Raw genomic sequence first — 17,893 nt, 5'->3', positions numbered from 1 at the left:
ATTAAACATAATTCGCCCATGACGCAATGAGAGGCAGCAATTGTGTATACGCTATAAATAAATGTTATGTTAAAAAAATTGAAACGTACTGAGCAGAGATAGAAGGCACTCGACTGTTCTTTCATTTTATTGGAAAAAAAGAAGAAAAAAAAGCAAACATACCGTCTAAACTAACATTTTTATTACGTCTTGACTAATTATTATGTCTGATAGATTGAAAATTCGAACGAAAATATTACGTGATTTGTCTTTCTCATTTAACAAGTTACAAAGTCTGGTCAAACGCTGCAGAGTTATCAATAATTTTCCCTTTCTTTTCAATTCCGGGCGTGATTCCTGGGTAGCCGTAATAACTTGGATATCGTCGAAGCAGCCGGTAGCCATAAACCAAAAATAGCGCTATAACTTCGTAAGTTATGACGTCACTGTTTTCATCCGGCTCGCAAAGAACGAGCACGTGTCCATTCGCGCATCGCGGATTCTTAACGTTGATCACCACTGTGGCCAGTGGTAAGCCGCGTTACTAAATTTTTGTAGCGTGATTGGAATAAGACGAATTTCACAGAAGAAGCGCGCAAATACGATAGAATATCTCGCAAAAATTAAACGTTGCCGTGTTTCGATAAAATTATATATACATATATAATATATGAAATTGGCGTGGCAGTGAAGACGTTAAGAAAATTGTAAGAGAATCGGGTCGCGAAGCTTGGAGAACGATAACCCCAAAGAATCATGTACGATACTCGTTTCCAAAAATTACTGGTTCGGTTGAAATCATACTGGCCGTTCCCACGTAATGACGGGACGTATTCGCGTTCCTGGAATAGCAGCACGAAACCATCGGTCAACCTGGAATCGTTTCTGTCTCCGAAGAGTTTCCTTTTCACTAATTCATAGAAGGAAGAAAGCCATAGCGTGACGGCGGCGTGCACAACGTTCACAAGCCACTCGAATTTCACCGGCGCGGCGCCCAAATATAAGGTTTCCATCAATCGATGTCGAAACGAAATTATACTTTCTTATACACCTGCACCCTTTAACGCTAATAATTTATCAATAATATTAGCAAAATGACAACTTACAAGTTATAGATTGTTCTAACTTCTTTTATATAATAAGGACACTCGATGAGGATATAGGATATTCTTTTTTCTACTATAGGTACGATGTACATAGGTATCGATTCGAACGCTGGTGAACGATGCCAGAACGACGGTTGGTTAAGTGTGTCGAGTGAGAAATTGGTCGGAAGGGTTAGAGGCGCATCAATTTTTCTACGAGGGTTCATATCCCCGCGAATGGCGGGGGAAAAAAGAATCGATTCACCGGGCAGCAACATTGATTAGCTTCGGGACGACCCGGGCCTCTCGTTTGCTAACGTAGCACTCATTATTGGCCGAAAGCACGGTTACGTACTTTGCTGCGGCTGGTCATTAACGTAACGACTGTTACGTACGCGTTCTGCCGACACACCGTGTGTACCTGTCTGCTTCGCCTTTCAATCCGTTCCCCGTGAAGCCTGATCGATACTGAATACCGTCTGTTCCGTACACAAACCAGCCTCTTTCTATAGGCCGTAGAGCTTCGTTTACGAGCGGAATTTCTTTACCATATCGAAACTAACGTCTCTAGCATGCGTCGATATCGGGAAAGTATCCCGTAGAAATTTCAATAGACCGACGCGTACAGCTTGCTACGAATCGACCCTAATCGAGAAACTTAAATGGTAAACGACTTTGGCGAAAAGTAAATTCTACGCTGAATACAGCGTTAAGTGCTGTAAAGGGGTAGAAGAGTATTTCATTCTAGCTTCCAGGGCAGTCTCCGTGAAATTGAAATTACCGCTGGACAAGCAACACTCGTTACTCTCGTTAATACGCGTACGAAGAAAATAAACGAAGAAATAAAAAAAGGTTTAAACCAATGTATCTTGTTTGCAAAGAAAATATATAACTTACCGTGGCAAGTATACAAGTGAATTTTATTTAATAAGTCAATTACGAATAGCCGATTATCCTGTTCCACGCACAGTACCACTTTTCATAAATTTTTTAACATTTCCGTTCGCGTAATTAAACGATTACCATGTCAGTTACAAGTTAATCGTAGTTCGCATAATAAAGAAAAGCAAACAGTTGCAAGGAACAAGAGTACCGCGAAGGAGACGAGAAAAAATGGGAAATGTAACTAGTATTAAAGTCATGATTGTAAATTTCACGTTCGCAGCCACGTAGCAGACAGGTATACGTCCGTAATTGCTGTTTGTGCAGCGTGGAAATTATGCTTGGCGCGGGGTAGACCGAACTTGGTATCGATTCTCTGAACGAGAATTCGCGAACGTTCTCTCGCGGGCGACGCAACGTGCCGGTGGTAACGGCCGACGGTCGGTCATTGTTCCGCAATTATTGCCCCTATCTAATCGGTGTTAGTAGCTAGAAATGGTCGTCGGCCGATTCCCGATATCTAATCGCGAAAGCTCGCGGCTCGATACGTGGGAGAGAAAGTGATTGCAGCGATTCCTCGTCGCAGCTCGAATGCCGCGGTTTCTGTTCGCAGAAACTCTCCGCCATCCTGTCTGACGCGTTAATTAGGGCTTAATGGTACCTTCTCGTTCGCACAGCGAACGATTATCGCGAACGAGGTCTATCAGTCGCGGCGAACACGTGGCTTACGTAAGTCTGGAAACCACTCGAGAAAAGTAATGCCGGTTCACTGTAAGGAATGTTCCTAGAACATCGACCTGGTCGAATCGCCGAGACAACAAGCTCTGTGAAACGTATGATACTCTCTTTTATCCAGAATTCCGTTAGAAGACCAGATATAGACGTGCGATTCTGTGTTTCGCGTGCTATCGCACTGTTAGAAAGCAGCGAATAATACATGTACGTAACAACGGAATAACGCTCATTGTCAGATGTGTGAGAATCCTATAAGTGCAGATAAATGTATGTACTGGCTCGTAAAAGTCTCTGTACACCTCATAAAAGAGCGTATTATTCCGAATGTGCTGGTCTACATCGAATCTAATAGAGGAAACTCGAAATTTCAAACTTCTATGGAACTTTTTATGCGACGACACGTTCGTGTCACGCGATACAAAAGACGAGATAACTAACAATAACACCTCGCGAGAAGATCGCAAACTTCGTACCGAGGGTCGAATAGCTCTATCAATAATAAGCGTCGTAAATCGTCGCTGGCCCCACTTCTGACCCCACGGAGAGATCTTAGAAAGCAGTTTGATGGCCGATGTTATCGGTGATCGGCCGACACTTGGCTCTCTCTTTCTCTCTGTCTGTCTGTCTGTCTGTCTCTCGTAGCACGAAGAACACGGTGTTCGGACCATCCAGTTATCGGTCGAATTGTGTATACGAGCGTATCGTAAATCATCAGTGCCGCTAGATAAGATGGAAGATCACGTTTTCGAATTTAGCGGAGATCGAGTCAAGGCTTTGGCTTGCGAGTCGAATTGAGTCGATGGCTTCGAGCTACGCTATATCGTACGGTAATTGCAACCCTTTGACGAAGTTTTATCGAGATCACGTACACTATCCAGTGTCGTAAATTGACACTAAACTTATGTGTTTGACGCTGAAATTAACGTGTGCAGATTGATCCTAGAGATCGATAAGATACGTATTCCTCGGGCAAAGTAGGTCTAGCAAATTCTAGAAGATTTTTCTTTCTGTTAGAGAAAAATCTACCGTGATTATTTGGAATCTAGCATATCGAAACATCGGAGAAAATTAAACAATTTTTATCAAAGATAAAAAATATATCAGAGAGAATATTTTAACTAAGAAAGGCAGAAACAGAGAAGATTTGAACTTTTCTCTAACCGCGTAAGAGGCTCGTTACCAAAGAAGCGACCGCGCGTTACGGCCGAATATTTTAATTACCCTCGCTCACGGTGTCTGGATATGAACGTAATTAAATTTACCCGGCGAGGCAAGGTGCACGGACGTTAGCATAAATCCGTTCGCTTAGCAATTAAGGCGACCGTTTTCTTCGGACTGGCGAAACAAATGTGTGCCGTGAATCACCGTTGCGCAATTAGCGTGTACACACCGCGGTTATAGCTGCCGGCGCGTACGTGCACGCGAATCTATTCGACAGACAGCTAAAGGATGCGATTTCGTTCAAGAACCGTGCAGAAAAGCACGCGATTCCTTCCATTTGATCGCGAGTAAGATACGGAGCTGTCTGAATTACCAGACTGCGAATGTTTATGCAAATTTACGTTACGAATATGTCCGAGCAAATGGAATTTAGGTAGGAATTTATATCTCACCTTCTAAATGTCGTAACAAGTACGTACTTTCTTTCGCATATTTGTTCTTATTTGTTTCATAAATTTGCGCGTTTGTATATTATGTTAGAATAAGATATACGCTGACTTTGAGTAAAACAGAGATCAGGAGGAAAAAAAATTCAGTGGAAAATTTTTAACGAAGGCACGTGTCTCTTCGAACAGTACGAACCTCAAAAACACACACACACACACACCCTTAGAAACGTGTCCGCGAACCAGTCAGAGTGAGTCGTCCCGTTTGAATCGGATTTTATCCGAGGAGATCCCTGAAAAGAGGTTCGCGGTCAGAGATATCCCGGTTCAGCTGACTGAATAGCGGCAGCGCGTGAGCCTGCAGATGCTCACAAAAGGATCCAGATTGGACACGTATCTTTTCGTGCGACCAGTTTTCAAATAAAACACGTGCACACGTACGGAAGATGCAACAGCAGCATCGACAGAAGCGGGTTGACCGTGGCTTTGTCGCGTGATCGTCGCGAGGATCTCTGTCCGCTTATTTCGAAGCCGGGAGCGCATCGCACGTAACCCAGTTTCGATCTTGGCGAGCGTACCGAAGCCATCGAACCGTCGTTGGCTTTGTTGGAAACTTTGCTCGACGCCTGACAGTTTCTACCATTCGCTGCAGGCAAACTTTACAATCCGACTGAACGTTCTGTAATCCTACGACGCGCTGTCAGACGCCAGAATACGAGAATCGCGATCACCAAGAGATACGTTACACACGACATGACCAAGTTAACAAGGATTTTTCTTTTTAATTTAAGTAGCAGAATTTCCTTCCTAGAATTGTCGAAGTAGACGAACGTCGAGACGATATACCTATAAATCCTAATAGGAATCATCAACTTTGTACATCTACAAATATCTCTCCCTGGAGATTAAAGAAGACGAATCCCCATAATGAAACATCATCTACGTTTAACGGTGATCATTCCACGTAAAAGTTATATCTTTCTGATATATCATAATCGACAAATACATCCAAATTATCTGACAGTCTTATTCTTATCGCGTGACCCACATCGAAGCTTTAATCCAACTGCACACGCCCGCCTCAGAATTTTTTATTCCTTACAGACTTACTGTACCTATTCGTTTATCGAAGACAATCCCATATTACTGCGAGCATCGATATCCTTCCTAGGTCATTTACTCGTACCGTTCTCACGTACACGCAGAAACGTACCAGGTTTCCGATGGAAGAACGTGCGAGTCTCTCTCCTCGTCGCGGTCGTTCGGTAACGGCATACGAATGGAACGTTTGTTTCGAAAGTCGATGGACGTTACCGAAAGATAACAGCATGGGTAGATTGCGAATAATACAACGATCTAGGCAGAAATGCACTCATAGATATACGACGGCACAACGACCACGGCGTATCGAGTCGTTGTGTTATCGTTGTGCTGATAGCTGCCACTAGACGCGAGTTACGTAACACTTAGGGTCAACGTATCCACTAGCTTTATGCAATTGCATGTCGGTACGCTATGAATAGCTCTTTGCCTAGCGACGGAAATAAGTCCAGTCTATCATGAACAAATTCTAACCTCAAAAAACTGTATACATTCCATGGCTCTTTTGCGCGATAACTTATCGGCTAATAATGTCAGTAAATCGATAAGTCGCAAATTTTACTTTATACAGACTTCTCTATTTCGATATTATATTATGTTACTGTTGGAATACAACGATATTAATCTTATACAGACACCTACACAGCCATTCGAACAGGACACTCACACAGGTCATACTCACTACTGTATAGAGAGTGGGGTTCAAAATCTTTTAAGGGACCATGGGTCACTACGTCTGAGAGTAACTGGCCAACTGTCAACGACCCATAAATGCTTCACCTGCACACTTTGTTAATTATACCAGATCACTCACTTTTGTATTTTAAATACATTCGGTTCTGTAATTCTGTTTAATAAATATCACCTAATATTATTTCAACATAAACATTGTGTCTTCCACAGATTATTTATCTTAACTTTAAGATTAAATTCTAACAGTTACTTTTGGAACAACTTGATAATTCTTACGTCAAATGGGATAATCGAATTACTCGTCATTTGGAAAATTTAGTTTTCATATAAGCTAGTGTGCCGTAACGCGAACGAAGATTATTCAAAGCGAGTAAATACTTTATCTTTGATCGCTGTTGCCGATCCTATAACATTGGCTATCGTCAAGAACAGCTCGTTTATCGAAGCCTCTTAATTAAACCTGTTTCCGCTATATGCTCGAATAATATATCAATTTCCGTTCATTGCACCAAACTCGTTTATAGTTACACGACTGGCCGCGGAATTGAATCCCGCGAAAAAATTACGAAACTGGATATATCCGTTGTTGTTATATCTCGTTCGTGGAGAACGCGCTCATAAAAAGTACGACCGTTGCCGCGACATTTTAATTCTACAAAAGCGTACGAAGATCCCAGGAGGAAAACACGAAAAGTATACTTTTGTCCATGTCTTGCTCTAAACCCGAATAAGAAGACAATTTTGGTAACGCGAGATTGGTTGACAATGTGTTGAATTTTAAAAGGGCTTTCCTATTTTTCCCCAGAAGATACGAAATACGACTCACAGTGACCTTTCCGCGTAGTCTTCATATGTAAAAGTAAATTCTCGCGATGAAATAAAATAGCGGGATAAATCCTGTGCTAACTTCGTTATCATTCTTCGCTTGTGCGGCTAGTTGTAATCGCAAAAATCAAGAGGCGGTGAGAGAAGCGCGCCGTTGGGACGAGCAAAATTGCGTAATAGCAGCTTACCAGGCTATTGTGAATCGCGTTTAACAGAAATTGAATGTGTCGTGGAAAGGTTTCGTCTTGAAGCGCACCGCACGACAATGGTGTACGGTCCTTGTTCTCTTTGCACGCGGGATTCATAAATCACGAACATCGTATTTCTCTAACGATTCATCGTGTTATACCCGCTAGTACCCATTAGTAGAACGTGAGCGTTTATGCGTGTTAAATATGCAAAAAGATATGATATTTGTGCGTAAAAAGTATGCAAACATATGGGCACGAGAAACATAGAGAATATGTGAGCAATATGGTTGATATTAATTTAATATATCTAATACTATCTACGATATTTAATAATAGATATTTAACTGTACTTTTGCAATTATTCTGGCATAATTGGGGCTATAGTAATGGTTATAATAAATTGCAAACGCTTTGTATAAATTTGCAATTGTTATCTGATTTTCAAAGTTTTTCAAATTAGTCGAAATGTACGTTATGTTATTGGCATTAGCATTTTACACAGTTCCGATGAATTATATCAATTAGTTATATAAGTAAATAACGTAATATGTTCCTGCATAGGTTCTTTAACATAAATATGCAAAGCATATGCAAAGATGTAAAATAAAAAACATGTTTTTATAATCTTCTGTGTCGCGTGACAAATTTTTATCAAGGTTTCATTTCCCTACTAGTGCTGTGTAAAAACATGCATTTGCATGAACATCCGTAGTCTGCCCATTAAGCTACGGTTACAGTGGATGCGTGTTCTGACGAGTTGTTGTTCTTTCATGAATGGAAAAATTGAACGTATGCCTGTTATCTGTTTCACCTATGAAATATTATAACGAGTACTGTATTTTGGATATTTTATACCAATATTTATGTATATTTCCGCGTGTATACGTTATTATTTTTTGCAATTTTCAAGTTTACACGAAGCTTTGCAATATACTCATAAGAATCTGTATACTCGGTGAAAACACGACCAATGCAATAATAGCTTTACACGTATTCTGGTAGTCAATGAGATTACGAATTGCAGCGTTCTATCAAGCACAGTGGAAACTCGCTTTGAAAATTGCATCTTCGCGCGAGTAACGAAATTTTCCCGGTAAACTCAGACAACAAGGCATCTCGTGGAACATTTGTAACTGCCTTCTAACGGCAAACTAATTGTCTGCATGGACCAACCTGAATTATGGAATGAAATTAATTATCACGTAACCCTTGATATTTAGGAGCCCAAGGTCGAGAACCGTCCTCTGGCCACGTTTATTCAGACAGGGCGTGGTTGATCACAAATGGAAGAGAAACGTACGGAAAGCCATTGTTTCCGATCAAATTATTCTTATTCTAAGTATTGAAAAAATTATGTAAGCCACGTATCGACTACCGCCGTCCATTTTTAGACAAACTGGCGAAAAATAATTTCATTCTCCCAAAGAGAAGTTTCTCGCGGCAGCATCGCGAGCCTGAATTCGCGGAACCTAAAGGGGCGCGTTTACTATTCGAGCTAGCGGCGCAGGAAAGGCACGAAGGGTGCGTAACAAGTTCGAGAAACGGGGTGAACCAGAGGAAATTCGAGAGTAGAGATATCGGCAAGGATGCGTTGGTAGTTCGAACTTATTCGTCCACACTCTATAATTTTCGATTCTGACAAGACAAGGACGGATCCAGACGGAGGCGCCGTGCCGGCTCCATCGAGAACACGTTCATTCCTCGTACAGGAACAACGAGCAGCGACGCGTGACGTGGTGGTAGTGAATTTTACGTGGCTAGAAACTTTATGAGCGAATACGGACTACGACTGCAGAGGGAGAGAACGAGTATGCAACGAGCATGCGCAGCTTGAAACCGAAAGTGCACGCCCACCCGGGCAATGCCGCCCCTGAACCTAGACCTACACCCCCGCTTTCCAGCACCCCACGGTCAACCTGGTGCCCCCAACCTTCAAAACCCCAGCCACCACGCGAACAGCCGCCACCACCTCCACCCGTTCACCTAGCGCCGCATGAAACTCTCTGCGTGTGTATGTGTGTGTGCACCCGGGACTTTGAATCTTTGCCTGTGCCAGCGAGTCACCCTTCCGTCACCATCGCGCTCTTCTATACTCGTACCGTTACACGTATTTACAAGGAATGAATAAGTACGCTGACTCGTGCAAGAATTTGAACAGTTACTCATAGAAATATTTTATGTACATATCCTCTATCATAAAACATTTTAGAGGCCCCGCTGCCTTAATTATTCTACTTTGCGCTTAAAGAAACATGACATAGTCGAATAAGCTAATAGATATTTTTAAGTCTAGTAATGTTTTGTAAGAAACAAACGATATCAGTTTAATTTTAACGTTGGCTATAAATTAATTAACGATAATCTAGATATATAATTAATGTTGTTGGTATTTTATAAATGTTCAAGCGAATGATACGAAGCGCACTGAATTGCAAAACAGAAACCTACAATATCGTTTCTATTTCATTGCTGTTTCTTTGCCAACGAGTAACAGACGTCTATACGGCGACGTTAAGCTAGTTAAGGAAGGCACCGGAGTCGACGAGGAAATTATTAATCTTCGTTACTCCTTTCTCGGAAGAAAGGAAAGAGGACACAATGCCAGGGGGGCCGGTTCGTTTTCGAACAAAAGAAATTTTTCTTCCGTCCAATTGTCTCTGCCTTAGTTCCGTTCCTATCCCCTTCACGCGCGCCGTTCGAATTTTTTAATCGCGCACCCTGGCACTCCTCGAGCGCGCGAACCCAACGGGATAGGCCGTGTTCCTTTCAGTGACATCTGGTTCTCCCTGCATCCGAAAGACCCCCTCAAACGAGTCGTATACCAGCTAAAGCCTCATTCACGGTCACCGTCGTAGAAACCCGAAACGATCAAAACAACTTTTTCATGCGGGGTCCTCTCGAGGATGCTGGATTATCCTTTTTCGGATGCCTCGACCTCGTGTTACCGGGGTGGCACCCCCCTCGGTTATGGTCCCCCGTTTACCCTACGCAGTTTGCGTAAAGCCATGGCGAAATTCAACCACCGACTGACCTGGATTCCCCGTTATTCTATGCCCCTTACCACCGCGCTACAATATTTACACGGTTTCCGTCTAACCAGCGGAAATGCATTGTCACAAACGAACTGAATTCACCTCTCTGGTATCGTGTGAATATTTATGTATGCTCTCGAGATTCACAGAAGAGAAGACGTCGTAATTCTTCCTGCTTTAGAATTACGCTTTATTTAATGCCACGGCTGAGTGTTCGTCATGTGAGAATAGTCGTAAAACATCGGCCTGTCCTCCTCGTCACGCTCATGGAATGTTTCGACAAAAAAGAAAAAAAAACGAAGTAAAGAAACGAAACGATCTTTTGTATCTGCTGTGTTTACCTCGAAGGTCGTGCTAACGGGCTTCGTAATCGTTTTTATGAGCTATTATATCCGTAACACGTATATCTCTACGCAGATAATTAGTAATTTGTGAAAACAATCGTACTGCATTCTTTGCTAAATTATTGATAAACCTATGACTAATAAAAATTAAATTACGCATCTTCCGAACATTGATTGATACGAGTACGGTAGCGTGGAGCTGCAGTTAAGGATTGCTTGACGTTATTTTGATCAACACGCGTTATTTATGGCTCATGTCATTAGAGAATTGGGAGTCTCACGTTTCGTAACAGCTTTACGATCGCCGATAAAATTATGCAACGTAATCTAATACGTATCTCGTTTCGCTGGTGTCCCAGGAGCCAGCTCGCTGCCGCGTGCTTTTCGCTCACACGAGCACACGCGAGCTGACAGCCGGGCAAAATCGACTCTTTGTTATTGTGTTCCAGATAGAGTGTGTTCCTCTCTTGACGTGACGTCGACGCCCGTGGGAATGCTCGAAAAATTACGACAAAATTTCCTACATCCCATCGATGGCATCGAGGTCATGATTTGTCAACACTCGATAATATTTATGTGAACGATTAATGTATATATTACCAAATTTATTATTTTGTAATAACATCACGTTTACGTATTAACGTTACGTTTATTTACGCAAAACTTTGTGCTACTTTTGTAATTTGGAACTCTAGATATCGAAGTAAATAATAATTTGTACCGCTAATTTACGAGAATATCGTGGCATATCCTTTTTAACTAATAATGATCCAATCGAGTTTGTATTTAAATTTTATACTCCCTTCAATTGTTACGATTTACCGCAATTGGAACGATTTCACGTTACGAATCCACTACAACTGTTTACATTATCTAAAGAAAAAAAAAACAAATTAAGACCACGGGAAGCTCTGGATTCGAATTTCGCGAATCTAGAAATCACGTTGCCATCCATCTCTAGTTAATATCAATATCAGGAACTTTCGACCGCGGCGGCGATCTTTCCCAGGAGACACGTGTGCGTAGGTGTCGATAATCGCTCGCAATATGCGTGCACACGCAAACACGTGCACATGGGTGATAAAAATTCGCAGCCGTTGGCATTCTCGATAACTGTGCCTCTCCTCTTTCTTTCTTTTCTCTTTATTTCTCGCCTGTGACCAATATACTTTTTTGTAGGAACCGCGACATCGTCGATAAAAGGGAACCGGGCAGAAAGTTCGGTAACCACGTAGAGAAGCGGGGCAACGATTTACGCCACGGATTTTTCATACGGTTTATTTTTGTACCGATGAATTCTTATTTCGCCCACCAACGACTGAAATCTCTGCCATTAATGACCTTCGTTGTAGATAAGCGGGACGCATACGATAAGAAGCGAGCGCAACACATTTGCCTGTTATGTATCTGTGCGTTGTTTGTGCAATTCGCTTGTCAAGAATTTCGATAAACACCGTGAGAGTGAGACAGAAAGCAACGGAATAAATCGCGGGCAACGATATAGATACCGGGGGCTGGGATTTATTTATCAATAAACGCATTCACGATATTTTCAGATCGCGGACAGAACGAAGTAAACATAATGCTGTTTTCGTGCTGGTCGAAAGATGGCTTTGATGCGCTCTCGACGTTCGTTACGAACATCCAAGCGATTTCTCTCGTTACACGTAATAATCTTGAATCTTAGAGTGCTTCCAATAAGTATGGAAGTATATATGTATTTACTTACCAGCTGCGGACTACGTATTCACGTCATCGCGTCACAAGTCCAGAATAGCGTTTCGATTCCAAATAAATTTCATCGTGTGACTGCATTCTTTCTCGAACAGTTGGTACGACTGCGACATTGAAAATAACGCTGAAAATAAAACTAAATGTCAGATATGTTACAAAGACGGGACGACCGCGACCTTGGTTAAATTTAAAGATTGTCAAATTAACCTCTAAGCTTGCTTACATACCTATTGCGGGATCGTTGTCCACGAATTTTTATTCTCACGAACAGTACACACGAGTTCACGTCCACGTATATTCGAAAGAGATTCGCGATCGCGGCAGGAACGAACATTACGCTCGATGTGTCATCGAAATTTATAACGAGTACGATATTAAGGCGCGAACAGCGTAAAAAAAACTCGCGTCGCGAAAATACGGCGCGTACAGAAGAGGTTAAGTTCGCGACGCAAAAAGAACCGCGACCGTTCTCTCTAGAATTTCGATGTAATATATCCAAGGGCCAGCGGCGTAAATATTTACACCTCGTGAAACGCATACGGTTGTGTTTCATACCGGTGATCCCTGGAAGCGAGAGTACACACGAGAGAAGTTACATTCGGGAAAAACAGAGTGTAGCGAGCATGTATACACTGTCACCAGAGCAGCGTATTTACTGACCGCAAGAATACGCGACATATAACGCTTCGAAGGGAATTCGTGCTCGGTTTTTAGAATGTTTCGTGTCCTTGTTCGAAATTGTATATAGGACTACAAGTAAATACTTGGACGTACTTCTACGACAACTAGAATACGCGCAAAATATTGTACATCCGCTTATCATTGGCATGCGACCATACGTCTCGAGTTGAGTCATTGCTAATTAGAAATAGAGACGTGGAATCGGGCACGTACACTCACTGTATTACGTATTACGCTGCCAACTACTACGTCAAAGCGATAGAGAGACTCACGAAAATTTTCAACAACGTATCGTGCATATAATCGAACATCGAAAAGGTTTTCCACGTGATACGGGGTACGAGATTGAGATGTTTCCGTGGACATCAGCCAGTACGAAGCATCGAAGCATAAAAAAATAGACAAGAGTTCAGTTTCCTTCGTGCCGATCCACGAACGCCATTTCTGACTGCGTTAATTCAACTCTGTCTCTGGGTGTTTCCTTCCGAGTCGTTCAACCCGCTTTCCCTTCGCAAACGAGATTCGGGATCCGGTAGAAGTGAATTTTCAATTTACAGAGCATTATCTCGTTACGATTTCTGCGTAAGTTCGAGAGATACGTCGACTCGCGATAGTATTCGTGGCGCAAACACGTCCCCTTGCACGTACGCGTACACCCGTATCCAGGATTACATATTCGTAGGCCTCCTCGCCGGCTTCGAAAAGTAAAACGCGCGCTCGTGTTGCAGCGCCGGCTGTGAGTGCGAGAAGGACAGACGTATAAGTAGGAGAAGGACAGAAATATAGAGAGGTAGCGTGCGCCCGTCGGAGGGACGACAACGGCGCGCATCGATTGGCGCGCTAGCCGTGACCCCCACCATGCTTTCGCTTTCACCCAATGGGGCCTCACTTTCGCGCTCGCCCGCGCGCCGAGCCACGGCAGCCGGCACGCTGTCGTCGCCGGCGCTCAGTGACTGGTGCACCCTACGTGCGAGCAAGTGTTTTTCGTCGTGGACTCTCCGTGTGGCACGAGAGAAAAAGAAAAGAGAAGGAAGCGGAGCCTCGGTGTGCCTCGTGTAGGTTTTGTTGGATCCGTTGTGTCGTCGTCGTCGTCGTCGTCGTCGTCGTCGTCGTCGTCGTCTCCTCTTTCGTTTGAGCGAACCGGGGAACGCGTCACGGAACTTCGATCGAAAATTGCGTTCCACGCTGCGCGCGCTCTGCGCCGGTGACCCTGACATTCGACGGACGAGAGCGAACCGACACATTTGCCCGACCGTGCCGGTTAGAGAATCATCTTTCGTACGATATCGTTGGACACCGAGTATCCGAGGCCTTCGTCGACAATATACGCAGTTTCGAGTACGAACAGTCATCGAGAGACTTAGACTTTGTCGAAACTACCGCGACGTGGCGTCGCGGAACCACGCTGACCTTGACTTTGTTGCACGAAACACATTGCGACGCCACGACCGAAAGACAGATTCTTTTCGAAACCGAGTCGCGCTCGTTTCTTACAGTGATATTTCTTGTAATCGTGCTTGGAGTGACCATTACTTCTTTTTTTCACAAATTCTCCGTGTCGGGAGGAAAGAACATCAGCGAATGACACTTAGTTCCAGCGTGTGTTCGTTCTGTCCCTGATCACCGATCGAACCGGCGCGATTTTTCTCGTTGTGGTGCCCGCCGTTTTTTCTTTCAGTACCAGATACATCCGCTGCGTGTCTCTGCAATTTACTGCGCGCCACTTGGCAAACCATCAAGAAGCCACTCATTGAATGGATGTGCGTGTGACGACGCAACCGAGACGCGGGAAATGCGTGAAGATGAAAGAATAGAATAACCGAGGGGTAACGTGAAAGAAACGAAGTTGTATAACGCTTAGCCGTGCAGAAGTTTACCTCTGATTGATTAGCTATTTTGTCTACGACCGGAGTGTCACTTACCTAGTTTCCCTAGAATCGAGAAAACACGATACGAAGCGTCGGTTTGTGGTTCACAACGGTGTACAACGAGTTGGAAGAGACGGGCCGGTTCGTAAGGGCGGGTTTGACATCGATCCGTGAGGAGGAAGTGATGGCACCGCGGCGTCACGCGAACGGCCACGCTGGTGTACTGATGGAGAACGGCGGTGGAGGAGCCGGTGGCGGTGGTATGAACGACACGATGGAGAACAACCTGCTAACACAGAATCAGACGACCCGTTGCTGCACGCCTACCGGCGAGTGCCTCCGGGGTGACGCTTTAATTCGCTTAAACGCTCTACACGACGCGGTCAAGGTGATGTGCAACAACGATAACTGCCCGATCGGCCAGTTCATGCATCGCGAGTGTTTCGACGCCTGGGAGCAAACCGTGCTTACGTATTTGAAGAGTTGCGGACGCGCCCGTAGCTGGTCCGAGCGACAGCGCCATCAGAATCTTTGGACGAAAAAGGGTTACGATCTGGCCTTTAAAGCGTGCGGCTGTCGTTGCGGACGTGGACATCTGAAGAAAGATCTCGATTGGATGCCACCGGGAACCGGGAACGTTACTGGTAACAGGCAAGACGAGAACGAGGCGAAGAAGAAGAAACGACGCAATCGTCAGAATACCAGACCTACTTTAGCCGTTTCGGCTGGACCACCGAGCCACGGCAATCACGTTTCGACGAATGGTCGCGGTCCAACCGAGGCACAGTTGATCGAATCCGGCCGTGGAAGGGCTGGCTCGCTCTCGTCCAGCACTGGTTCCAGTTCACCACCGGCCACCAGCGAACCCAGCGTTAGCCCCCTTCATCAGCCCCAGGTCATTATGAAGAAGAAGAGCAAGGTTGATTTCTTCAGTGATCGAGCTCGGTGAGTTTTTAACCTTTTTCTGCTTTCTTTTTTATTACTTATCTTCTTCTTATCTTTTATTTTTTTGTGCTGTATAAAGTACTAAATCGAACCTACATTGATACAGCTCTCTTTATCGGTTTATTTACAATCTGATTCTTAAAACAGGGTAATTAATATTATCTTGTGCAATTAAGTTGGATATGCATATGATATATGGTCACTCGTAAAACTTGTACATCTTATAAAAAGTTATTATTACTCAAACGACTTCAATTTGTAAAGTCGATCAACGTGGTTTCCGAAAGACACATCGCACGTGTAATTCGATAACGACGATCGAAACAAGTTGTTTTTTTTAGGAAAGTCAGAACAATTCGCGTGGGATGAAATTTCATCTACGATAGGATTCAAAGTTTAATTTCCATATTTGTATGCATATCCAAGCTTAATGCCCAAATTTGAAACGCATAACCCACGTATACGCAAATCGTAACGTACAATTTGTTTGTCACGTTGAACGTCACTGAAGTAGAAAATTAATATCCTGCTTACGCGATGCGAGATGAAGATAGGCGAAAAGTTTTTTAAGTCGGTGGTGACCCTTTGCAATTACGTGAATTTACGCGGCAGAAATTAACCGAGGTTTTTTGAATTGAAAGTGGAAGGGGGAAAAAGTGGTTGGCTTGTTACAAACAATAATTGGCCCGGCGGTCACGATACCGATGGCTTCCTGTGAGGTCCACAACGTGTAAGAATACAATTATCGCGATCCCTTATCAAAGTGGTCACGTTTCTCTCCCACGCAAGCTCTTCTGGCCTCGCTGGTTTACTTTCAGTGACGTCGATAAGAGGAACGTTTCTTTCGAATCGCAGGCTTAATATGTAGTCACTACTAGTTACTCGTTCTCTCCTTCGCGTCATTTTCATCCCACGCCATTAGTCATTTGGTTAAATTGGCAAGGTAACTTCGATAGAACTATCACGCGGAATATATGTTGATACTAGAGCGAACAGAAAAAAAATTGAGTGACCTTGACACACTTAATCAGGATATCTCAACCTATATACCGTATTTGATTTATTCCGCTATAAAGAAGTTTCTTTTAATCTTTGCTAAAAGAAATTCATTATTCTTCGATTAATTGCACAGTTTTTAATACGCAGTCTTAAGAATATCCGATTGCTCACGCATAATTTAGCATATCTTATCGACAATTATGAAACAGTAAGAACGAATATTTAGAAATAATCTAATCCCGATAAATATTTATCAGTGTACACTAATAGGTCAGTAGTTTGAAAATAAGTTAGGTTCGTACAATGAGAAGCAACTATGCTTTATAAATTGAACGTAAAATACTCAGATGACCAGATAATTTTCTGACCAAACTGTACGAATCATTTACAGTGGACAACCTGATAAATTAAAAAGTAGAAAGAAACGATACGGAAAAATGTTGCAAGCGCGATTTTGAAAAATTCGTTTTAGAATTTTGCGACTGTCTATTCCTACTACGAAGAAGAATAAATTTTAACGGTAGGCGAATCTCACGGTGGAAAAATATACAATAATGTTCGCCTATGCGTATATATTTGAATATCCTGGCATAAAGATTAAACCGGAACGTCGTATATGTATCTCTAGTTTCCTCTTATGATTCTCATACCTTGGAAGCAAGACAAAAATGATAAACGCGAGGGTAAGAAGGGCGAAGGATTTCGAAGGATTTTCGATATAGAGCTTTTGTCACGCCCTTGAATGTGTCGTGTTAAAGTTCAGCCTCGCGAGAAGCAGCGCGGGGACGATGGAATCGCGTATTTCAGGGGGTTAAAACGTACGAACGTATTCCGTATGGAAAGCACACGCTTCCGTCGTTCCTCCTTTTATAGCGCGATTTCGAAGCTCGTATAAAAAACGCGGCCGGGAATATTTTCATCTCTTGGGCGTTGGAGTTGTTTCGCGTTTGCGGCGTATATATATACGGCTATAAATAATCGCTGTGGAGAAAGGAGAGATAGAGAAAGAGAGAGAGAAAGAACGGTGTTTCGCGAAATACTTTGGTCGAAGGAGCCAGATGGTGGCCAAATGACGGGAAAAGCGGTCTCTCTTGTGCTTCAGAAACCGATAGAAAGAAGAAAACGCACGGAATCTTTGCGAAGTGAAAGGAAGGGTGTCGGATCGAGAAATATAACGCGTATCGGCGACGTT

At 43.3% G+C, this 17,893-nt stretch overlaps 1 protein-coding gene and 1 long non-coding RNA gene across 4 annotated transcripts in view; one reads left to right on the top strand and one right to left on the bottom strand.

Annotated features, from left to right (window-relative positions):
* Positions 1 to 14,939, bottom strand: part of LOC143303658 (uncharacterized) — a 139,681-nt gene extending 124,742 nt beyond the window's left edge. Inside the window, exons 1-2 of one of the 2 annotated variants that reach the window (XR_013060173.1) lie at positions 14,812 to 14,939; positions 12,204 to 12,332 (exon numbers count right to left, since the gene is read on the bottom strand). This is a non-coding gene — a long non-coding RNA (uncharacterized LOC143303658). Of the gene's footprint in view, positions 1 to 12,203; positions 12,333 to 12,435; positions 13,417 to 14,811 lie in introns of those variants that run through there. The other variant, XR_013060174.1, reaches the window with a different exon arrangement.
* Positions 14,940 to 14,941: 2 nt separating this feature from the next.
* The window catches only part of heca (hdc homolog, cell cycle regulator), a 167,710-nt gene continuing 164,758 nt past the window's right edge, over positions 14,942 to 17,893 (top strand). For both annotated transcript variants that reach the window (XR_004465685.2, XM_033347672.2), the window contains exon 1: positions 14,942 to 15,702. Coding sequence is in view for 1 of the 2 variants with exons in the window: in XM_033347672.2 (XP_033203563.1) it covers positions 14,942 to 15,702 (761 nt within the window). In the remaining variant the exon portion in view is untranslated. The remainder of the gene's footprint in view (positions 15,703 to 17,893) is intronic.

Source organism: Bombus vancouverensis, chromosome 15 (assembly GCF_051014615.1).
Source record: "Bombus vancouverensis nearcticus chromosome 15, iyBomVanc1_principal, whole genome shotgun sequence".
Lineage (NCBI taxonomy): Eukaryota > Metazoa > Arthropoda > Insecta > Hymenoptera > Apidae > Bombus > Bombus vancouverensis.
Note: the sequence above shows the minus strand (reverse complement) of the source record. Positions and strands in the feature narration are given on the sequence as shown.